At 50.0% G+C, this 21,767-nt stretch overlaps 2 protein-coding genes across 2 annotated transcripts in view; one reads left to right on the forward strand and one right to left on the reverse strand.

The window, feature by feature from the left end:
- samd4a (sterile alpha motif domain containing 4A) overlaps window positions 1–4,411 on the forward strand; it is a 36,175-nt gene extending 31,764 nt beyond the window's left edge. The window contains exons 11-13 of the mRNA XM_068751462.1: window positions 1,764–1,890; window positions 2,499–2,582; window positions 2,952–4,411. Of these exons, the coding sequence (XP_068607563.1) occupies window positions 1,764–1,890; window positions 2,499–2,582; window positions 2,952–2,980 (240 nt within the window). The 3' untranslated portion in view covers window positions 2,981–4,411. The remainder of the gene's footprint in view (window positions 1–1,763; window positions 1,891–2,498; window positions 2,583–2,951) is intronic.
- Window positions 4,412–10,409: 5,998 nt separating this feature from the next.
- On the reverse strand, window positions 10,410–21,597 carry gch1 (GTP cyclohydrolase 1). The gene is made up of 6 exons (XM_068740355.1): window positions 21,264–21,597; window positions 15,461–15,570; window positions 12,665–12,720; window positions 11,082–11,113; window positions 10,916–11,000; window positions 10,410–10,582 (listed from the first exon to the last, which is right to left on the reverse strand). Exons 1-6 carry the CDS (start codon window positions 21,595–21,597, stop codon window positions 10,456–10,458), a joined length of 744 nt encoding a protein of 247 aa, XP_068596456.1. The 3' UTR covers window positions 10,410–10,455.
- Window positions 21,598–21,767: the final 170 nt, after the last annotated feature.

Consider the following 21,767-nt stretch of genomic DNA (forward strand, 5'->3'; position numbering starts at 1 on the left):
TATAGCAATAGCAGGCCACTGAGATCTGAGACTGTCACGAGGTGGGGGCCAGACTCCCACACAGGGGCGCTGGAAAAGTCCCGCGTCCTCCTGGGTCGCTGGACGTCAGCGAACCAGGACGTCCTCCTGGTTCGCTGGATGTCCGACGTCCTCCTGGGTCGCTGGACGTCCGACGACCTCCTGGTCGCTGGACGTCCGACGACCTCCTGGGTCGCTGGACGTCAGCGAACCAGGACGTCCTCCTGGTTCGCTGGATGTCCGACGTCCTCCTGGTTTGCTGGATGTCCGACGTCCTCCTGGGTCGCTGGACGTCCGACGACCTCCTGGGTCGCTGGACGTCCGACGACCTCCTGGGTCGCTGGACGTCCGACGTCCTCCTGGGTCGCTGGATGTCCGACGTCCTCCTGGTTCGCTGGACGTCCGACGTCCTCCTGGGTCGCTGGATGTCCGACGTCCTCCTGGGTCGCTGGGCGTCCGACGTCCTCCTGGGTCGCTGGATGTCCGACGTCCTCCTGGGTCGCTGGACGTCCGACGTCCTCCTGGGTCGCTGGATGTCCGACGTCCTCCTGGGCCGCTGGACGTCCGACGTCCTCCTGGGTCGCTGGACGTCCTTCTGGGTCGCTGGACGTCCTCCTGGGTCGCTGGACGTCCTCCTGGGTCGCTGGACGTCCGACGTCCTCCTGGGTCGCTGGATGTCCGACGTCCTCCTGGTTCGCTGGACGTCCGACGTCCTCCTGGGTCGCTGGATGTCCGACGTCCTCCTGGTTCGCTGGGCGTCCGACGTCCTCCTGGTTCGCTGGGCGTCCGACGTCCTCCTGGTTCGCTGGGCGTCCGACGTCCTCCTGGTTCGCTGGGCGTCCGACGTCCTCCTGGGTCGCTGGACGTCCTCCTGGGTCGCTGGACGTCCGACGTCCTCCTGGGTCGCTGGACGTCCGACGTCCTCCTGGGCCGCTGGACGTCTCTGATCAGAGCGGGTTCTGCCATATGTGGAAGTCGGTGAAAGGAGTTTCAAGGTCAGGGAGGACGAATGAGATTAAAAAGCCTTTATGGGTCATTAAATCCATCAATATCTCCCAGAAGCACAACTTGTGTGTAAAATTGATCGGCTCAGAAACTGTTTCCATTAAATCTGACGATCCATTTCTGTGTTTCACTGTTCAATAATGGAACCCGACATGTTCCTCTCCTCAGGGTCTGTGGTTCAATAATGGAACCCAACGTGTTCCTCTCCTCAGGGTCTGTGGTTCAATAATGGAACCCGACATGTTCCTCTCCTCAGGGTCTGTGGTTCAATAATGGAACCCGACATGTTCCTCTCCTCAGGGTCTGTGGTTCAATAATGGAACCCGACATGTTCCTCTCCTCAGGGTCTGTGGTTCAATAATGGAACCCGACATGTTCCTCTCCTCAGGGTCTGTGGTTCAATAATGGAACCCGACATGTTCCTCTCCTCAGGGTCTGTGGTTCAATAATGGAACCCGACATGTTCCTCTCCTCAGGGTCTGTGGTTCAATAATGGAACCCGACATGTTCCTCTCCTCAGGGTCTGTGGTTCAATAATGGAACCCAACATGTTCCTCTCCTCAGGGTCTGTGGTTCAATAATGGAACCCGACATGTTCCTCTCCTCAGGGTCTGTGGTTCAATAATGGAACCCGACATGTTCCTCTCCTCAGGGTCTGTGGTTCAATAATGGAACCCAACATGTTCCTCTCCTCAGGGTCTGTGGTTCAGTAATGGAACCCATCATGTTCCTCTCCTCAGGGTCTGTGGTTCGCTAACCCCGGAGGGAGCAGCAGCATGCCCGGCCGGACCCACAGCTCCGTGCAGAGGACCCGGTCCCTTCCGGTTCACGCCACGCCACAGACCGTGGTCATGTTCCAGCAGGCCGGTACGAAACACAGGGATTTGCTTGGTCCCCCTTCATGGGGTCCACACAGCCCGGGTCATGGTGAGGACGGATGCCGGGTCGTGACCTTAAGTAGCCTACTGAAGTAGCCTCCGTCACACAATGTCTTTAGGACACATGTGTCAAACCCGTCCGGTGGAGGGCCGAGACGCTCCAGGTTTTCTTTCCAACCGTCTCTCCAGCAGCTGGTCTCACTCATGAGTTCCTTCTCTCAAATCAGAGGTGTTGATAATTACAATCACCTGCTTTATTGGCCGGCTGGAAGGAAAACCTGGAGTGTGTCGGCCCTCACCGGACCGGTTTGACACTCCTGCTTTAGCATGAGGAGGAAAAACACGTTTTATGAGAGCAGGACGTTTGAGGCGCCCTCACAAGGAGCTTCTTCGTGAGGTCAGGACTCGGCCCCCTGGACGACTTTCTTTCTGACTCACTCTCTTAACGTTCCCTGAAACTCCGTTTCTCATCCATCCTTCCATCCTTCCATCCTTCCATCTGTTCACGCCCGCTTAGCCGTCACCCTAACCCTGACCTCTAACCCTAACCCTAACCCTGACCCTGTGAATATCATGAAACGCTGTTTTTCTCTGCAGATCTTCAGCTAGCAGCGACGGAGCCGGACATCAACAACCGCCTCGAGTCTTTGTGTCTGAGTATGACTGAACACGCCTTGGCAGGTAACCCCGGATTCATTGATGATACTGATTACCTGCAGCGGTGAAGGGTGGTTTGAAACGCGCTGGTTTCACTGGTTCATCTGGTGAAACCATTACTCAAATGTACTTTACCTCCTGGTACTGCTGCAGATACTCGGAAAATTCAGAAAATATGCAATTTGGCGTTGGTGTTTACGAATCGCCATGGTTACTAACTTGAAGATATTATCAGAAGTAGATGTTTAACAGCACCTGAACGCCACCGCTTCCTCAGCATCACATGTTCGACGAGGTGGTGATCTATTATTTATTGATCCTGCATTCACCCAGCGATGGCACTGACCACGCCTTTCAGCAAAACCATGATGTCTTTCTTACTTTCCTCTGTAGATGGCGCTGACCGCACATCCACGATATGAGAGCAGCACCTGAGCGAGAGCAGTCGGACGGCAGGTTCATGAGGCTCTCGCAGCAAGTCACAAGGTCACAAGGTCACCAGCCCGACTGTCCCGACTCCACGTAGCCAAAGCAAAGGATCGGGCAGGATCCGAGAAACACAAGCGAGCCGAGGCAAACCTTCGCCCTGGCGCCGTCCGTTGGGTCGGGGACGCCTGGCTGGCGTGGGAACCGCCATCCAGACCGCCCCAGCAAAATATCAGGTCCCTCTCCGACCCCCTCTGGTCCCAGCACAAGCTCGTGGCATCTTTCAAGTCCACGACGATACCTCTGACCCAAAAACAAGATGAAAGAGCAGCGGGAAAGGAGGGACGTCCTGCCCGTCTCCAGCGAGGGCCGAGTGTCTGCTGGAGAAGCTCGGTATTGAATTACAAAAGAAAATCTCATTTACTTGTACTTCTTGTTTACATAATGATGCTACTTTCAAAGGGTACAGAGTTTTAATTTCAGGTATGAATTCCCGGTAAAGCTTTACCTCCCGGGACTAGTTTACAACGTTAACCGACGGTGAACGAGGGAAGGAAGGAGGTAGAGGAGGGTGTGAAGAAAGACACAGGAAGTAGCGCAGAGGGAAGCGGAGGTTTGGAGGCGGGGCCTTTGGGTGGCTGATGATGTCATGTCTGTCTGTCGTGTGTGAGCGTAGCAGGAAGTGGGTTGGGTCAGGTATAAACAGTGGCTTGCAAAAGTCTTATGCCGTGAACTTTATAAGCAAACATACATATATTTTATCAGAAAGATTATCACAAAGCGGTTCAAAGGAAATTATATACGATTTCAAAAGGTTTTACAAATTAAACAAAAGATTATTCACCCCCCTTTCTCTGAGTGCAGCCAATGGCCTTCAGAAGTTGCCTGCTTGCTGGATGGTGGAACCTGACGCCTGCATAGAGTTCACCTGTGTAATCTGATCTCAGTACAGCAGCAGGGAGATGGGAGGAGCCAAATAAGGCAATTTGGACTAAACCTTGTGGTCTACAAAAGTGGAGACTGAGGCAAAGGTTGACCTTCCAGCAGGACGGCGACGATGGAACGGTCGACTCCAGACGACACAACGTATTATTATCTGAGACCTGCCTTCCACAGCGCCCCCATCTGGCTGACCTGGAGTCAGTCTCGATGTGAAGCAGGTGGAAACACGGCTGGCGCTGCATACTTTGTTACGCGCCACGTTTCAGGCTTTTATTCGTAGGAACATTTTTAAATCATGTAGCATTTTCTTTGTGATAATTGTGTTGTTGGTCTTTCACATGGAATTCCGATAAAAAAAAAAAAATTGTAACGTGTCTGTGGAAAAGTTCAAGGGTTCTGAAGAGTTCTGCAAGCCGGTGTATTTGAATCTAAACTGTGTACTGTAGCATTGGTTCCGTACACGGACGGTCCGTGCGCGTTCACGCCGCCGGCCCGATGGACGGTCCGTGCGCGTTCACGGCGCCGGCCCGATGGGCGGTCCGTGCGCGTTCACGCCGCCGGCCCGATGGGCGGTCCGTGCGCGTTCACGCCGCCGGCCCGATGGACGGTCCGTGCGCGTTCACGGCGCCGGCCCGATGGGCGGTCCGTGCGCGTTCACGCCGCCGGCCCGATGGGCGGTCCGTGCGCGTTCACGCCGCCGGCCCGATGGACGGTCCGTGCGCGTTCACGCCGCCGGCCCGATGGGCGGTCCGTGCGCGTTCACGCCGCCGGCCCGATGGACGGTCCGTGCGCGTTCACGCCGCTGGCCCGATGGGCGGTCCGTGCGCGTTCACGCCGCTGGCCCGATGGGCGGTCCGTGCGCGTTCACGCCGCTGGCCCGATGGACGGTCCGTGCGCGTTCACGCCGCCGTGATGTGCTAACGAGGCAGATTACGACTTCTACAATATCTTCGCTGAATAAATGGAAGATTGTGAATGTGTAAAACTAACGATCCAATCAGAACACGTTGCTGAATGGATCAGAGAACCCCACGGTCCCAGAGATTGTACCAGTCCGTACCGCCACCTGCTGGCCGAATACAGTCATAGCAGGACGGATGCTGCGTCGGGGGAGGCGTTCTCCTTTGGGGGGTTGGGGCTAACCCTTCTGAACCTCAAGCTTGTTCTGTCTTAATATGTTTAGGTTCTGGTTAGCTGGTTAGCTGGTTAGGAGCGCCGCCTTCACCCGAGCATGCCTACCAAGGGTCAGTGATTATTATGGTGTCGATTCTTTATTTTTAGTACATCAGGAGCGCTTGTGAACATTTCAGCACGATGGTCACATGACGCCGCGCCGTTTTATTTCTGGCAGTACTTAAGCAGTACTTAAGCAGTACTTAAAGCAGACAATTATTTATTCTCGTTTCTGAATTTATTGCAGCGGTAACTCTGAGTATTATTTAATGTACCATATGTATTAACATGTTATGGCTGGTGACCATACATACATCTCTATTATTAACACAGTTATTGTTGATGTTGAGTATTTTTCTTTCTTTGATTGTTGCTGTTTTTAAACTAATATTGTTTATCTGTATCGTGTTGATGTTGTCATGGCGACGCCTCACTGTAGGAGCAGTTCCTTCATCTGCATCTGTTCATGTTCGGGCAACAAACTCCACATCAGAAGAGCTGTAGGAAACCAAACGGCGCTGTGTGGTGGTTTTGGTGGCCCAGGAAAATATGAAACAGAAAAAGATCTACTTGTGATAATATCTTCAAGTTAGTAACCATGGAGATTCGTAAACACCAACGGCTGGATGGAGCCTCTGCCTTTGAACCTTCAGCCTGCATTCCTTTAAATGGCCAGCAGAGGGCGACACCACTATTGGAAAACCATCAATTTGATGTTAAGTACGTTCCATTCATAATAAATTAAAGTTTCACTCCCATCCAAACGGCATCCAAATCTGGGTGGCGACAGGTGGATTCACACACGCACACACACACACACACACACACCCCTTTGTTGGCTTTTTATTATTATTATGAGATTTGTAGATGGGAATTTTACTCTTTGATGTCGCCTTGCCTCTCTGGAGGTCTACAGAACAGGTTCTACTGGTCCCTGGCTCAGACATCGCTGGTTGGGTTCTACTGGTCCCTGGTTTGGCTCAGACGTCGCTGGTTGGGTTCTGCTGGTCCCTGGCTCGGCTCAGACGTCGCTGGTTGGGTTCTGCTGGTCCCTGGTTTGGCTCAGACGTCGCTGGTTGGGTTCTACTGGTCCCTGGTTTGGCTCAGATGATGCTGGTTGGGTTCTACTGGTCCCTGGTTTGGCTCAGGCGTCGCTGGTTGGGTTCTGCTGGTCCCTGGCTCGGCTCAGACGTCGCTGGTTGGGTTCTGCTGGTCCCTGGTTTGGCTCAGACGTCGCTGGTTGGGTTCTACTGGTCCCTGGCTCGGCTCAGACGTCGCTGGTTGGGTTCTGCTGGTCCCTGGCTCGGCTCAGACGTCGCTGGTTGGGTTCTACTGGTCCCTGGTTTGGCTCAGACGTCGCTGGTTGGGTTCTGCTGGTCCCTGGTTTGGCTCAGACGTCGCTGGTTGGGTTCTGCTGGTCCCTGGCTCGGCTCAGATGACGCTGGTTGGGTTCTACTGGTCCCTGGCTCGGCTCAGATGACGCTGGTTGGGTTCTACTGGTCCCTGGCTCAGACATCGCTGGTTGGGTTCTGCTGGTCCCTGGTTTGGCTCAGACGACGCTGGTTGGGTTCTGCTGGTCCCTGGCTCGGCTCAGACGTCGCTGGTTGGGTTCTGCTGGTCCCTGGTTTTGCTCAGACGTCGCTGGTTGGGTTCTGCTGGTCCCTGGTTTGGCTCAGATGACGCTGGTTGGGTTCTGCTGGTCCCTGGTTTGGCTCAGATGACGCTGGTTGGGTTCTACTGGTCCCTGGCTCGGCTCAGACGTTGCTGGTTGGGTTCTACTGGTCCCTGGTTTGGCTCAGATGACGCTGGTTGGGTTCTACTGGTCCCTGGTTTGGCTCAGACGTCGCTGGTTGGGTTCTACTGGTCCCTGGTTTGGCTCAGATGATGCTGGTTGGGTTCTACTGGTCCCTGGTTTGGCTCAGATGACGCTGGTTGGGTTCTGCTGGTCCCTGGTTTGGCTCAGATGGCGCTGGTTGGGTTCTGCTGGTCCCTGGCTCGGCTCAGACGTTGCTGGTTGGGTTCTACTGGTCCCTGGTTTGGCTCAGATGACGCTGGTTGGGTTCTACTGGTCCCTGGTTTGGCTCAGATGACGCTGGTTGGGTTCTGCTGGTCCCTGGCTCGGCTCAGACGTTGCTGGTTGGGTTCTACTGGTCCCTGGTTTGGCTCAGATGATGCTGGTTGGGTTCTACTGGTCCCTGGTTTGGCTCAGATGACGCTGGTTGGGTTCTGCTGGTCCCTGGTTTGGCTCAGATGACGCTGGTTGGGTTCTGCTGGTCCCTGGCTCGGCTCAGACGTTGCTGGTTGGGTTCTACTGGTCCCTGGTTTGGCTCAGATGACGCTGGTTGGGTTCTACTGGTCCCTGGTTTGGCTCAGATGACGCTGGTTGGGTTCTGCTGGTCCCTGGCTCGGCTCAGACGTTGCTGGTTGGGTTCTACTGGTCCCTGGTTTGGCTCAGATGACGCTGGTTGGGTTCTACTGGTCCCTGGCTCGGCTCAGACGTTGCTGGTTGGGTTCTACTGGTCCCTGGTTTGGCTCAGATGACGCTGGTTGGGTTCTACTGGTCCCTGGTTTGGCTCAGACGTCGCTGGTTGGGTTCTACTGGTCCCTGGTTTGGCTCAGATGATGCTGGTTGGGTTCTACTGGTCCCTGGTTTGGCTCAGATGACGCTGGTTGGGTTCTACTGGTCCCTGGTTTGGCTCAGATGACGCTGGTTGGGTTCTGCTGGTCCCTGGTTTGGCTCAGATGACGCTGGTTGGGTTCTGCTGGTCCCTGGCTCGGCTCAGACGTTGCTGGTTGGGTTCTACTGGTCCCTGGCTCGGCTCAGACGTTGCTGGTTGGGTTCTACTGGTCCCTGGTTTGGCTCAGATGATGCTGGTTGGGTTCTACTGGTCCCTGGTTTGGCTCAGACGTCGCTGGTTGGGTTCTACTGGTCCCTGGTTTGGCTCAGATGATGCTGGTTGGGTTCTACTGGTCCCTGGTTTGGCTCAGATGACGCTGGTTGGGTTCTGCTGGTCCCTGGTTTGGCTCAGATGACGCTGGTTGGGTTCTGCTGGTCCCTGGCTCGGCTCAGACGTTGCTGGTTGGGTTCTACTGGTCCCTGGTTTGGCTCAGATGACGCTGGTTGGGTTCTGCTGGTCCCTGGCTCGGCTCAGACGTTGCTGGTTGGGTTCTACTGGTCCCTGGTTTGGCTCAGATGACGCTGGTTGGGTTCTGCTGGTCCCTGGCTCGGCTCAGACGTTGCTGCTGCTTAATGCTGTGCGTCCTGCAGTATTAACAGTTGGGTAATGCCTTGATACTCCAAAACATTTAATGTACTTTAAGTCAAGACATATATGCTGTTTTATCTTTTGTCTTTATGGGATGCCGAGATCTTTTTCTATTGTGTTTTCTTTTGTAAATGCAGCATCTGTTCTGTGACAAAGTGCTACCGCTTGACTGTTCTCCTTTTATTTAGTTTTATTTTATCAAGAGCCGATGTCCTGTATTGACTGCAGGCTTACGTATATATTTGACTAAAGAATATTGTTTGTTTAATAATAAGAAAAATGCCAAAAAAAGACAAGTTTAGAAAATGCAGAAAAGAGAAGAAGAAAATTGAGAGTGTAATTTATATTTTAAAACTGCATGCACAAGGCTGGGAAAGTATTTAGAATAACAAATGGCAGTGCCTTTTTTGTACTCGAGACATTCACCCCAAATGTAAATGGTTTTATATCGACTTTAAAAACTGTTATGTTGCAGGATTAAACTAGTGACGGCTGCGTCGGGTCGCTTTCACACTGCCGCTCCGCTTCCTCAGTCTGATCCACATCTGATTGAACGGGATCATACTGGTGCTGGTTCTACGGCACAGAACCGAGCCCTGTGTCCAAAAGAGCCTGCAAAGGTAATTACTGTCCGTCTGGACGGATCAATATCAAATACTGGGCTCCAGGGGATTCTTCATTCTGACATCGGATTTCCGGTTTCATGCAACAGGTGCGTGTTTCGATCTGTGTGAGAATTAGATCAGTATTGATTACATTACGTGAGTCAGAAATGATTTCGGCCGGACCTGATATATTTTTTCACTTTCTTAAGTAAAGGTTTAATTCTAACAGGCCACCCAAAAATAAGTGACCATTGTCTGCTGGCCTCCTGCTGGGGCTTTTTTTTTAACGTGTCTCCACAAATATTCCCACCTTTTGAAGCTCAAAGCATCAGTTTCCACTTCATCTGAGGGATCTGAAGCAGTGTGAACTCGGTCAGTCGGTCTGTATCTGTAGGTACTTCTTAATGCTGATATGAAGTTCTGAAATGTTCTGGCTCTGTGGCGGGGGGGGGGGGGGGTCAGAGTTTCTCATGGTGTCGCTGGGATTCTGTTGCAACGTGCCAGAACGCTGTGACTTAGCACGCCACCGTTATACATTAAAAAGTTGTAACTCCTCCAGTTTGTCTCTGTGTGTGTCTGACATCTGGAATGAGCACACCATCATCATCATCATCACATAGAGATTTATTTCCTCTGATTATAAAGTAGGAGAAACAGGTCAGATTGACAATGAGAGACCGAAGAACGAGCTGTCCTCAGCAAGGCCACAGGAAGTGACATCAGTTCAGCGCTCGTCTAACCGCCAACGGCAGCGAGCGTACGCAACACAAGTCTGTTTACGTCAGGTTGCAATAAAAAAACTACTTCTACATTTAAGTATTCCTGAACCAGAGGTAAAATAAAAGGCTGAATGGTTTGGAACAATTTCTGGGTCGTGGCCCCGATGCGGATCAGAATTCACCTCGCTCTTTCCTGGGTGCTGAGGTCAGCTGTCAGACTTTACCATGACTCGGCATTTTTGTGTTTATTGACGCAAAGACGCAGAGTCACTAACCGAGATCACATTGACCAATGTGGTCGCAGCAGAGAGCCAGGAGTCCCGCCTTCCATCGGTTCAGGTCATTTACACCTGAGGAGAAAAACCAGGGCGAGGAGCCAGTTACACAACTTTAAACCCAAAGAACTGCTTAAGTATGCGCACCCTTGGAATAAACCCTTCAGCACCTGGTTTGCAGGTGAGACACCTGGGAGGCTCTAGATGTAATCTCACTGATCAAATTATTGATTAGTTATCTGGTTCTGATCAGACAGATAAAAACGCCTGCAGGAGTTCTCACTTCTCAAGAACCAAACGTTTCCTTTTCTTGGTTTGAATATTATTCCTGAAGGCTGCCACTGATCATTTCAAAGTAAAAGTACCTTTATCTACCTTTGAATAAACAGCAGGACGACAACATCTGGAATAATGTCAGATCCATCTGCCTCTGGTGCAACGAAAACACACTCACACACACAGCAGGAGGAAGAGGAGCCGGAGCTTCGTCCTTAGCTCCTGATCAGCGTCAGGAACTCGTCGCGGGTTTTTGGGTCTTCCCTGAAGACTCCCAACATGGTGCTGGTGATGGTTTTACTGTTCATCTTCTGGATGCCTCGCATCACCATACACATGTGACTGGAGGGGAGGAGAGCGGCGTTAGAATGAAAGGAGCTTCTTTATTCATTGAAGGTGATTCTTTTGCTAACGATGTAGGGACCCGCTGGGACGCGGAGGTGGGACTGGAGGCCTTGACTTGTTCGTGGACTTGTAGCATTAAGGCGGCGGTGATGCTAAATAAGAAAGGAGACGCTGAGCTGCTCGGCTCCACTTCTAATCCGCTGCTAGCTCGTTAAACTGGAGACACTAGAGCCCACAAACCAGGACCCGAACCCGAACCCATCTCCACTGGAAAGAGACAACAAAAAGTGTCCAAGGGACAAGAAGGAAAGGAAGGAGGACATGACGTACGTTGCCTCGATGATGACGCCCACCCCGGTGGGCTGCAGGGCCTCGGTGATCGCCATGGCGATTTGTTTGGTCAACCTCTCCTGAACTGTGGGCAAACAGAAATATGGACAAACCGAGCCGGGTTACACAAGTCCACGAGTCCACAGGTCACAGTAACAGCAGGTACCTTGTAGTCGACGGCTGTAGATTTCAACAATCCTAAAGGGCAGAAGAGCAAAAGAACGACTTAGACATTGAACCAACAACTTCAAAATGATAGCAAAGTAAAGACTGAACGGGGACATCGAGTCACAGGACGGGCGAGGCTGAGCTGTTTGTCCATTGTCCTCAAAGTCACGCATGTTGGACAACATCTGGATGGATGGATGGATAGAAAGACCAGAGGGAAATTCTATACATCCCATGATATGTATACGTACATATATACATTCAGTATGTCAGTATATATCCATAGTATACGTTCCTTAGGAACACACAAACGCAGAGAGAGGGGGGGTTTGTTATTTTCGTGTATTGTTTATTTTTGTTTATTGTTAGCTTATTAATGTCTACTTACACACTTGTCTCAGATGATGTTTTGTTCCGTTAAAAAAAAAAGTTCCAAAAAAAAAAGAGTGTGTGTGTGTGTGTGTGGGGGGGGGGGGGGGAACCAGTATCTGGACTGTCTTCCAGTCACTTAGAACTGAAGAAGCTTCTTGGACGAGGTGAAATGTCTTGGGCCAAACTTCAACAAGTCCAGTTGCTTCTTCCTTGCTCGTCTTGCTTTCCCTGAGGTCTTCCCCCCCCCTCCCTGCCCATCCTTCCACTGTAATCTGCCCCCCCCCCCCAGCACCAACATTTAAATAAGCTGTCCTCGCCGGAGGTCAAAGTCATTTTCCTGCCTGTTTCATGAGGAAATGGAAAGACACCAAACCGATGTGACCCAAGTCCACCTCCGTCCTGTTGCTCTTCTCCTTGAGTGGAACCGTTTTGGACGTTTGACCTTTGACCTCTTACAGTCGCAGGGAAATGTCACGAGGCAGCTAAAGGAGGCGCGGGGTGGGCGGCGGCTTTCTGAAATAACCTATTGGTGCGTGGCAGAAATCTCCAAAAGGCTAGCGGAGCTTGACTTTCTTCCTCTGTGATGCGAGTGTTAGGGTAGTTAGGTTAGTTAGGGTTAGGGTAGTTAGAGTTAGGGTAGTCAGGGTTAGGGTAGTTAGGTTAGTTAGGGTTAGGGTAGTCAGGGTTAGGGTAGTTAGGGTTAGGGTAGTTAGAGTTAGGGTAGTCAGGGTTAGGGTAGTTAGGTTAGTTAGGGTAGTCAGTGTTAGGGCAGTTAGGGTTAGGGTAGTTAGGGTTAGGTTAGTTAGGGTAGTTAGAGTTAGGGTAGTCAGGGTTAGGGTAGTTAGGTTAGTTAGGGTTAGGGTAGTTAGAGTTAGGGTAGTCAGGGTTAGGGTAGTTAGGTTAGTCAGTGTTAGGGCAGTTAGGGTTAGGGTAGTCAGTGTTAGGGTAGTCAGGGTTAGGGTAGTCAGGGTTAGGGTAGTCAGGGTTAGGGTAGTTAGGGTTAGGTTAGTTAGGGTAGTTAGAGTTAGGGTAGTCAGGGTTAGGTTAGTTAGGGTAGTTAGAGTTAGGGTAGTCAGGGTTAGGGTAGTTACAGCACAGCACAGTAAGCCTGAAGGTATTGGGGTCAGCGGGATCAATCACACACACACACTGTAATAATCAGCTTAAACACACACACCAGTCACACGGCGGGAACACGCTCCTGCTCACCTGGCCAGCTTGCTGAGACCCAGAATTCTCTTATTGGGAAGGTAGCCGATGTGCACCTGCAAAAGGTCAAAGATGGCCGCTTGAACATAAACTCACACAATCCCAAAGTCGGGGTCATTAAAGGCGCGTTGGGGGCGCGTTGGGGGCGCGTTGGGGGCGCGTTGGGGGCGCGCTGGGGGCGCGTTGGGGGCGCGCTGGGGGCGCGCTAGCGTTTACTGCAGGAAACTGATGCAGCCTCTAAAAGAACACTTTTCTTTTATCGAGGACAAATTCAAAAAATGGAATCCCTCCCACGTAATGATTGTGACTGAATCCGTCGGTTTTACGCAGGAGAGAGGAGCGGCGAGCAGGTGGACGATCGGTCGAGGGCAGGAGGAGAGGGCGTCGTCAGAATCACTGCTGTGGATGTCTGGAGGCTCCAATTGTCTCTCTCTCTCTCTCGCTCTCTCTCACACACACATTGCTAAAATGTCAAAGACAATTTGCTGACAAGAGGAGACAAAGGGCAGCAACAAGCGTCCAGACATCTGTTTCTTCCCGGCCTGGCGTATCGACATCAAACGCTCCGACCACGGGCGGTTTCACCTCATCCAATCCCGTTGTTTTATTTGCTGTCACCTTCTGAGGACGCCGGCAGGTAACAATAAACTGGGCTTGTTGGACAGGCGTCCGAAGTGAGCACCGAATCACACGCGTTGCCTTTCCACGTACGAATACGGTACCAGAACACCTGTGGCTGTCTGGTCCAGATGTGGATCCAGTTGCTCACACTGGTAGGACGTCTTGAGATGGGCATAGCTGGCGTTGGGATCCGCGTCTGTCCGAGCGCCAACGCTGGTGTGTGTCCATCATGGCGTTCGGTAGGACGTCAGGGACGTCCAGAAGGTCCAGGATTTCTTCACTGAATCCTTTGGACTCGGGTTCAAAGGACCTGCTGGGCCTCGGTGGATCTGTGGCCCATACTGAGGCCACAGATCAATGACATCACTGATCAGCGGCTACCTGCACGCCATCCAACATTGATGAAGGCTGACAGTGAGTAGGGGAGGGGGGAGGTTCAGGGACGTGAACAGCCACCTGGAAACGGGAGTGGTGAGTGTTAGCGTGACTCACGGCCACACGATCAGCTGACAGCAGGAAGAAGGAAGCAGCCAATGGGGTGGCAGGGGAGGGGCTAGGAAGCTAATCTTACCGTGTCTTTATGATTTCTGATGCTTGAGAGACGCTAGCGTTCAATACGAATATTTACAGTAAACTCCTCCCCCTTCATGGATTATGTCAACAAGCAGAGCGGCTCGGCCGAGACTCATTATTTGAGTTAATTTAAATTAACAATCCATGAAACTAAACTTGGATTTAGTCTCAGGATATGGTAAAAACTGTATTTTGAATCTTAAGAAATGACGGTGTAGGTTAGGGTTAGTTAAGGCAGGCCGAGGTAGGTTAGGGTTAGTTAACACAGGACGAGGTAGGTTAGGGTTAGTTAATGCAGGATGGTGTAGGTTAGGGTTAGTTAACGCAGGGCAATGTAGGGTTAGGGTTAGTTAAGGCAGGATGGTGTAGGTTAGGGTTAGTTAATGCAGGACGAGGTAGGTTAGGGTTAGTTAAGGCAGGATGAGGTAGGTTAGGGTTAGTTAATGCAGGATGGTGTAGGTTAGGGTTAGTTAATGCAGGATGGTGTAGGTTAGGGTTAGTTAACGCAGGGCAATGTAGGGTTAGGGTTAGTTAAGGCAGGATGGTGTAGGTTAGGGTTGGTTAAGGCAGGCCGAGGTAGGTTAGGATTAGTTAACACAGGATGAGGTAGGTTAGGGTTAGTTAAGGCAGGACGAGGTAGGTTAGGGTTAGTTAATGCAGGATGGTGTAGGTTAGGGTTAGTTAATGCAGGGCAATGTAGGGTTAGGGTTAGTTAAGGCATGATGAGGTAGGTTAGGGTTAGTTAATGCAGGATGGTGTAGGTTAGGGTTAGTTAATGCAGGATGGTGTAGGTTAGGGTTAGTTAACGCAGGGCAATGTAGGGTTAGGGTTAGTTAAGGCAGGATGAGGTAGGTTAGGGTTAGTTAATGCAGGATGGTGTAGGTTAGGGTTAGTTAACGCAGGGCAATGTAGGGTTAGGGTTAGTTAATGCAGGATGGTGTAGGTTAGGGTTAGTTAACGCAGGGCAATGTAGGGTTAGGGTTAGTTAAGGCAGGATGAGGTAGGTTAGGGTTAGTTAATGCAGGATGGTGTAGGTTAGGGTTAGTTAACGCAGGGCAATGTAGGGTTAGGGTTAGTTAATGCAGGATGGTGTAGGTTAGGGTTAGTTAACGCAGAGCAATGTAGGGTTAGGGTTAGTTAAGGCAGGATGAGGTAGGTTAGGGTTAGTTAACGCAGGGCAATGTAGGGTTATGGTTAGTTAATGCAGGATGGTGTAGGTTAGGGTTAGTTAACGCAGGGCAATGTAGGGTTAGGGTTAGTTACTTTTTGCTTTCCTTTCAAAAATAAGAGAATTTCTAAGTGACCACAAACTTTTGAACGGTAGTGTATAATACTTTATTTTTAACTGTATGACGTTTGAGTCGCTGTTTTGACAAAGCGTTTACCTTTAGAGACGATGGTGCTGGTGGAGTTCTACGTTCTCTGATGACTTTCTAGGTAATAGTATTTGTAATAGTCCAATAACATCAGCTGTTATTAGCTAATATTAGCACCGGTGGTTAGCAAGAGAAATATTAAATACGAATATTTAAAATTCAATTCAATTTTATTTCTATAGCGCCAGATCACAACAGAAAGTAATCTCAATCTCAGTAATCTCACCCTGCCGAAGATGGGCACCAGGTGGTGCTCGCACATGGAGAACATGTCGATGTCTTTGACGATCACCATCTCGTCGTGGTCCTCGTGGAAGATGGCGTCATTCAGCACGTCTGAGGAGACGAGGACGAATGACAAAAGACTTATTTAATTGGACTCATCTAGAAAGAAAGTAAGACATGGAAGTTCTCCATGTGGTGTTTAGGTCCTCTGGACCAGAGGACAGTGAAATAAATCCGCGGGACGTCAACTCGTTATTTGAGTCCAGGAACACACGTGCTTCATTTTGATATTTTGATATGCTTGTCTTGCCAGAAATGATGACATCACCAAAAGAGCTGAAACTATCCGAGTCCGGTCTGGATCCTACTCGAATTCTGGATCAGCGTACAAAGTTTATAACAGAGATAAACATGTCAAGCATTTCACTCCCTCAGAGTTGATCTTTTTTCCTGTTTCCTTGACGACAGACACCTCCCTCCATCGTTGACCATGGTGTTTTTATCGAGCAAACATTGCTGTCTAATTGCGCCGCTGCTTCAACACGCTCCTTCCTGTTGTGCCTTTATTGCCTTTTTCGGTTGCTTGGGGTTTCAATAAAGCGCTTTATCTGTTTGTGACGACGCAGATGCCTTTTGCCCCCGTGGCGGCAGTTCTTAATTTCCTGCTTGGGTATCAGCGGGATGGAGAGGTGAGGTGACGAAGAGGCTGAGGTCACCTCGCCGACAGGCCGTTTCAGTTCAAAGCAGAAGATCGACACATGGAGTCTCTTTTCTTTTATCATATGTGTTTGTCTTGTTGTGATGCGGTTGCCATGACATCGTCCGTCATCATTTCTCCACCTCACCACTCTTATTTGATCTTATTACTACCTCCGTCAAGGTGGGCGAAACTAACCCTAACCCGTCCGTCTGTTTCGGGTGAAATTTACAGGTAATTTTGGGAATGTTACCAGGAACAGATGCTTAAATTTTGCTGATGATCTAGAAGAGATCCTGGATTCTGGATCAGTTTGAGATTTTCGTTAACATTGCAGTCAATGGAGCTTCAAGAATTGTTCCTCAATATCTCAGTTGATTATTGACCGATGTTTATGGAAATTTGACACAGTCGTGTAGAGGTGGGGGGGGGGGGGGGGGGGGTCTATCTCACCACCAAAGTTCATTTGGATCGGATCCAGAATGGAGTCAGTAAAAAAATAAATAATAACAATGCATTGGTTTTATGGCACTTTTCTGGACGCTCAAAGACGCTTCACATTGTGCGTCATTCATTCTCTCCGTACTCGGTGGAGGTGAAGCTGCTGTTGCAGCCACAGCTGCCCTGGGGCAGATGCAGCTGCCCTGGGGCAGACTGACAGAAGCACCGCCAGCGACATTCACACAGGCAGTGAGTGGGTGAAGTGTCTTGCCCAAGGACACAACGACAGTCTGCACACCTGCAGGAGCCGGGATTCGAACCGGCGACCTGTTGATCATAGGAAGAGCCGCTCAAGAACTTGTTAAGTTCTGAAGACGATCGCTTTGGTCCCTCTGGACATCTTTTTATTTGAGTAATAGGTCATCGCTCCACATCTCAATACTAACCAATGGAAAAATGCATTTAACAAGTCTAGAACGGTGTAAATATATGATCCATTAATTGATCATCATCTTTCAATCTAATTATATTCCCTCAACTATCTCTAAAAAATAATATCCAAACATAACTACAATCCTTCTGACCAGCTGCCCGGGGACGTCCCCTGGGTCATCCATTAACCTGATCGGGTTAGGTCCAAGAGACAATCATCAGGAGTTATGGTGTAGCCAAGGTTAAGGTGTAGTTAGTAGTGGGCTCTCGGTGCACACACACACACACACACACGCACGCACACACGCACACACACACACACACACACGCTCTCTCTGAATGAAGCTGATAATGAAGATAGCCAAGGCCTTTGAACCGGGGGAACTAGCAGAGCAGCTGCCTTTTATTTAGTTAGCGTTGACGTTATGTGTGTGTGTGTGCGTTTGTGTGTGTGTGTGAGTGTGTGTGTGTGTGTACACTTCTGAGTTCTGTTCGTTCTTCAGTAGAGTTCTGCTTTTAACATTTAGAACCGCTTGTCATGCTTCCAGCTTCACATCACAGCCTCAGGAAAGATTTTGTGTTTGTGCTAGCAGTATTAGCATGTTAGCATGAATGATGTATGAAAACAGAGGTTGTTATGAATTAAATTTAAAGGACTGCTCTAAATATAAGATGTAAATCTTGAAGCAGATCTGGTGTGTCTTAACTCAACTTTATTCATAAAGCACTATGAACAACCAGAGCTGAAGCAAAGTGCTGTACATAAATAATCATAAGAACATGAAACAAACAATGAAATAATCATTAAAGCCATAATTATTATTATATTAGTTTAAAATTGTTATGACTGGTGTCTTCTCAAAGAAGAGGAGGAAGACGTTGCATCAGCAGCGAGAGAAGAAGGAATGGAAGAGTTGCTGGGGCGATGACAGGAAAAGCTAGAGAGCTGGAGGACATGATGATGAGGAGGAGGAAGGTGGACGTGTTGTGTGTCCAGGAGACCAGGTGGACAGGAAGCAAGGCTAGAAGCTGAGGAGCAGGATTCAAGTTGTTTATAACGGAGGAGAGGAAAGAGGAATGGAGGAGGAGTTATCTTGAAGGAGGAGAATCGAGTGTCGGATATTGTTAGTGGGTACGCTCCACAGGTAGGAGGTGAGTTAGAGGAGAAGGAGAAGTTCTTACGCTCCACAGGTAGGTGAGTTAGAGGAGAAGGAGAAGCTCTTACGCTCCACAGGTAGGAGGTGAGTTAGAGGAGAAGAAGTTCTTACGCTCCACAGGTAGGAGGTGAGTTAGAGGAGAAGGAGAAGTTCTTACGCTCCACAGGTAGGAGGTGAGTTAGAGGAGAAGGAGAAGTTCTTGCGCTCCACAGGTAGGAGGTGAGTTAGAGGAGAAGAAGTTCTTACGCTCCACAGGTAGGAGGTGAGTTAGAGGAGAAGGAGAAGTTCTTACGCTCCACAGGTAGGTGAGTTAGAGGAGAAGGAGAAGCTCTTACGCTCCACAGGTAGGAGGTGAGTTAGAGGAGAAGGAGAAGTTCTTGCGCTCCACAGGTAGGAGGTGAGTTAGAGGAGAAGAAGTTCTTACGCTCCACAGGTAGGAGGTGAGTTAGAGGAGAAGAAGTTCTTACGCTCCACAGGTAGGAGGTGAGTTAGAGGAGAAGGAGAAGTTCTTACGCTCCACAGGTAGGAGGTGAGTTAGAGGAGAAGGAGAAGTTCTTACGCTCCACAGGTAGGAGGTGAGTTAGAGGAGAAGGAGAAGTTCTTACGCTCCACAGGTAGGAGGTGAGTTAGAGGAGAAGGAGAAGTTCTTGCGCTCCACAGGTAGGAGGTGAGTTAGAGGAGAAGAAGTTCTTACGCTCCACAGGTAGGAGGTGAGTTAGAGGAGAAGGAGAAGTTCTTACGCTCCACAGGTAGGTGAGTTAGAGGAGAAGGAGAAGCTCTTACGCTCCACAGGTAGGAGGTGAGTTAGAGGAGAAGGAGAAGTTCTTGCGCTCCACAGGTAGGAGGTGAGTTAGAGGAGAAGAAGTTCTTACGCTCCACAGGTAGGAGGTGAGTTAGAGGAGAAGAAGTTCTTACGCTCCACAGGTAGGAGGTGAGTTAGAGGAGAAGGAGAAGTTCTTACGCTCCACAGGTAGGAGGTGAGTTAGAGGAGAAGGAGAAGTTCTTACGCTCCACAGGTAGGAGGTGAGTTAGAGGAGAAGGAGAAGTTCTGGGAGACATACAGAGTTGTGGAAACTACTACAGATGAAGCTGATGAGTCATATGATGATGGACTAAGGACAGAAGTGAGTATTTGTGAGCAGCAGTATGTCTTTATGCCGAGGAAGAAGAAGAAGGAACAATGGAGAAGTACTCCACTGGGATTGGCTCCAGTAACTCGAGTTAACCCCGCCTCTCACCCGTACTCCACTGGGATTGGCTCCAGTAACTCGAGTTAACCCCGCCTCTCACCCGTACTCCACTGGGATTGGCTCCAGTAACTCGAGTTAACCCCGCCTCTCACCTGTACTCCACTGGGATTGGCTCCAGTAACTCGAGTTAACCCCGCCTCTCACCCGTACTCCACTGGGATTGGCTCCAGTAACTCGAGTTAACCCCGCCTCTCACCCGTACTCCACTGGGATTGGCTCCAGTAACTCGAGTTAACCCCGCCTCTCACCCGTACTCCACTGGGATTGGCTCCAGTAACTCGAGTTAACCCCGCCTCTCCCCCGTAACTCCCGTGACCCGCAGAGCAGATGAAGCAGGTGTGGAAGAGACGATCATCTCATCGACAAGAAAATGGATTGATGGGTAGAAACAAAAACTTTAGCGCAGCTAAGGCGCTACGGAAAGTATTTGTAGAACGGGCACCGCGTTGCTGACCCCTGATCTAGAGAACGTCTAGGATAGGGTGCCCAGAGAGGGAACCGCGGTACTGCATGAGGTACTGTGGTACTGTGGTACTGCACTGGGTACTCATTCCACATATACATGTATATGTGGAATGAGTTTTCATATAAAATTAAAGCAAGTACTTCTGTAAATGCTTTTTTTAAAGGTTTGGAAACAATACGTATATGTGTGTATAATGTGTATACAGTATATATATAATATATATAAATATTGAGTAACTTCCTGAAGAATTGGATTGCCATAATAAATTGATGTCTGCTGCACAGTCCGGAGGAGAAGGAAAAAATAGTTTTTTGGGGTATTGTTGTAAAAAAGGGGCGGTTCTAAATAAACATTTGCTTCCCCCCCCCCCACCGTCCCCGCCCGCCGTCGGTTCATCAAGGTTACAAAGCCTTTGAAATATTGTCCTTTGTCTCTTTGAAAACCGAACCGAAATAAAATTCGGTTCAAAGCAAGGATCGATACTAAAGTAAGAGAATTTGATCATGTATTAAATCACGTGATTAATCTACCTTTTGTAATAAAGAATGAAATACAATAATTCATGGTTCCAGTTTTACAAATGCCCAAACTGACTCGCTGTACTTTGCAGCTTTATGTATAATGAAGCAACAAAAAGATGAGCTTGTGATGAAGAAAATGATCACATCAATATATAATCCATAATAATCCACTGAGAACAGTCAGAAGTACTTTTACTTGTACTGCAGCTGCAGGAATCTAAAAGACCCGAGTAATCTAAGAGTAAATACTGGATTGTATTGTTTCAACGGAAACAAGACCGCAAGGCTTTTTAGAAATGCTCCTCTTAGACAGGATGTTTGACTGTATTTGTACTGTAATACATGCTACTGTGTGACTGTACTTGTACTGTAATACATGCTACTGTGTGACTGTACTTGTACTGTAATACATGCTACTGTGTGACTGTACTCGTACTGTAATACATGCTACTGTGTGACTGTACCTGTACTGTAATACATGCTACTGTGTGACTGTACTTGTACTGTAATACATGCTACTGTGTGACTGTACTTGTACTGTAATACATGCTACTGTGTGACTGTACTTGTACTGTAATACACGCTACTGTGTGACTGTACTTGTACTGTAATACACGCTACTGTGTGACTGTATTTGTACTGTAATACACGCTACTGTGTGCCTGTACTTGTACTCTAACATTCTATCTAATAAATATATTCATCATCATCACGAATGCGTGCGTGTGCGTGTGCGTGTGCGTGTGCGTGTGCGTGTGCGTCCAGCTTTGGTTCTGACCCGCATCGAGTCCTCCGTGGGCGGCTTTGCGGCTTTGCGGCTCTGCGGCTTTGGACACTCACCCGTGATCTTCTCCTGGTAGCCCTTGGTGAAGAACTGCATGGCGGTCGCGGCTCTCCGGGGGGTCTTGAGGAGCCCCTGCCGCGTCGGGTCCTCCCCGAGCCCCCGCAGGATGGTGGTGTAAGCCGCGGCCAGCGACGGAAGACTCATCTCGTTGTCCTCCAGGCTCCTGGTGCGCTCCTCTCTCCAGCCCCCCATCACCGACCGGTCGGAGCCGGACTCCGCGCACGGAGGCTGTCCGCCCCCCCGCCCGTTCACAGCGGCCCCGCGGCCCCCGCGGCCCCCGCGGCCCCCGCCGTCTTGCTGCTCTTTTGCGCTGCGCTTGGAGTTCTCCATCCTTTCTCTGAGCAGCTGTTTCTCCTCAGAGGTTCTGCGCTCACCTTCTGGCTCCTCAAGTTATAACAGCGGGATAATCCATGGACAGCTCCCATTGGCTGGTGTGCGCCAGGGGCGGGGCCACCTCCGGATTACACAAACCCACTCACTTCTACAGACACCTGTCCCCC

Source organism: Brachionichthys hirsutus, chromosome 1 (genome assembly GCF_040956055.1).
Source record: "Brachionichthys hirsutus isolate HB-005 chromosome 1, CSIRO-AGI_Bhir_v1, whole genome shotgun sequence".
In the NCBI taxonomy this organism is placed as follows: Eukaryota; Metazoa; Chordata; class Actinopteri; order Lophiiformes; family Brachionichthyidae; genus Brachionichthys; species Brachionichthys hirsutus.

Excerpts from the sequence above, each read along its gene's own strand:
- gch1 (XM_068740355.1), bottom strand. The coding sequence starts at position 21,597 with ATGGAGAACTCCAAGCGCAGCGCAAAAGAGCAGCAAGACGGCGGGGGC. Across the intron at positions 12,721-15,460 it reads TGGTGCCCATCTTCGGCAGG|GTGCACATCGGCTACCTTCC; the intron begins GTGAGATTACTG and ends GACCTTTTGCAG. Across the intron at positions 10,583-10,915 it reads GGCGTCATCATCGAGGCAAC|TCACATGTGTATGGTGATGC; the intron begins GTACGTCATGTC and ends CCTCCCCTCCAG.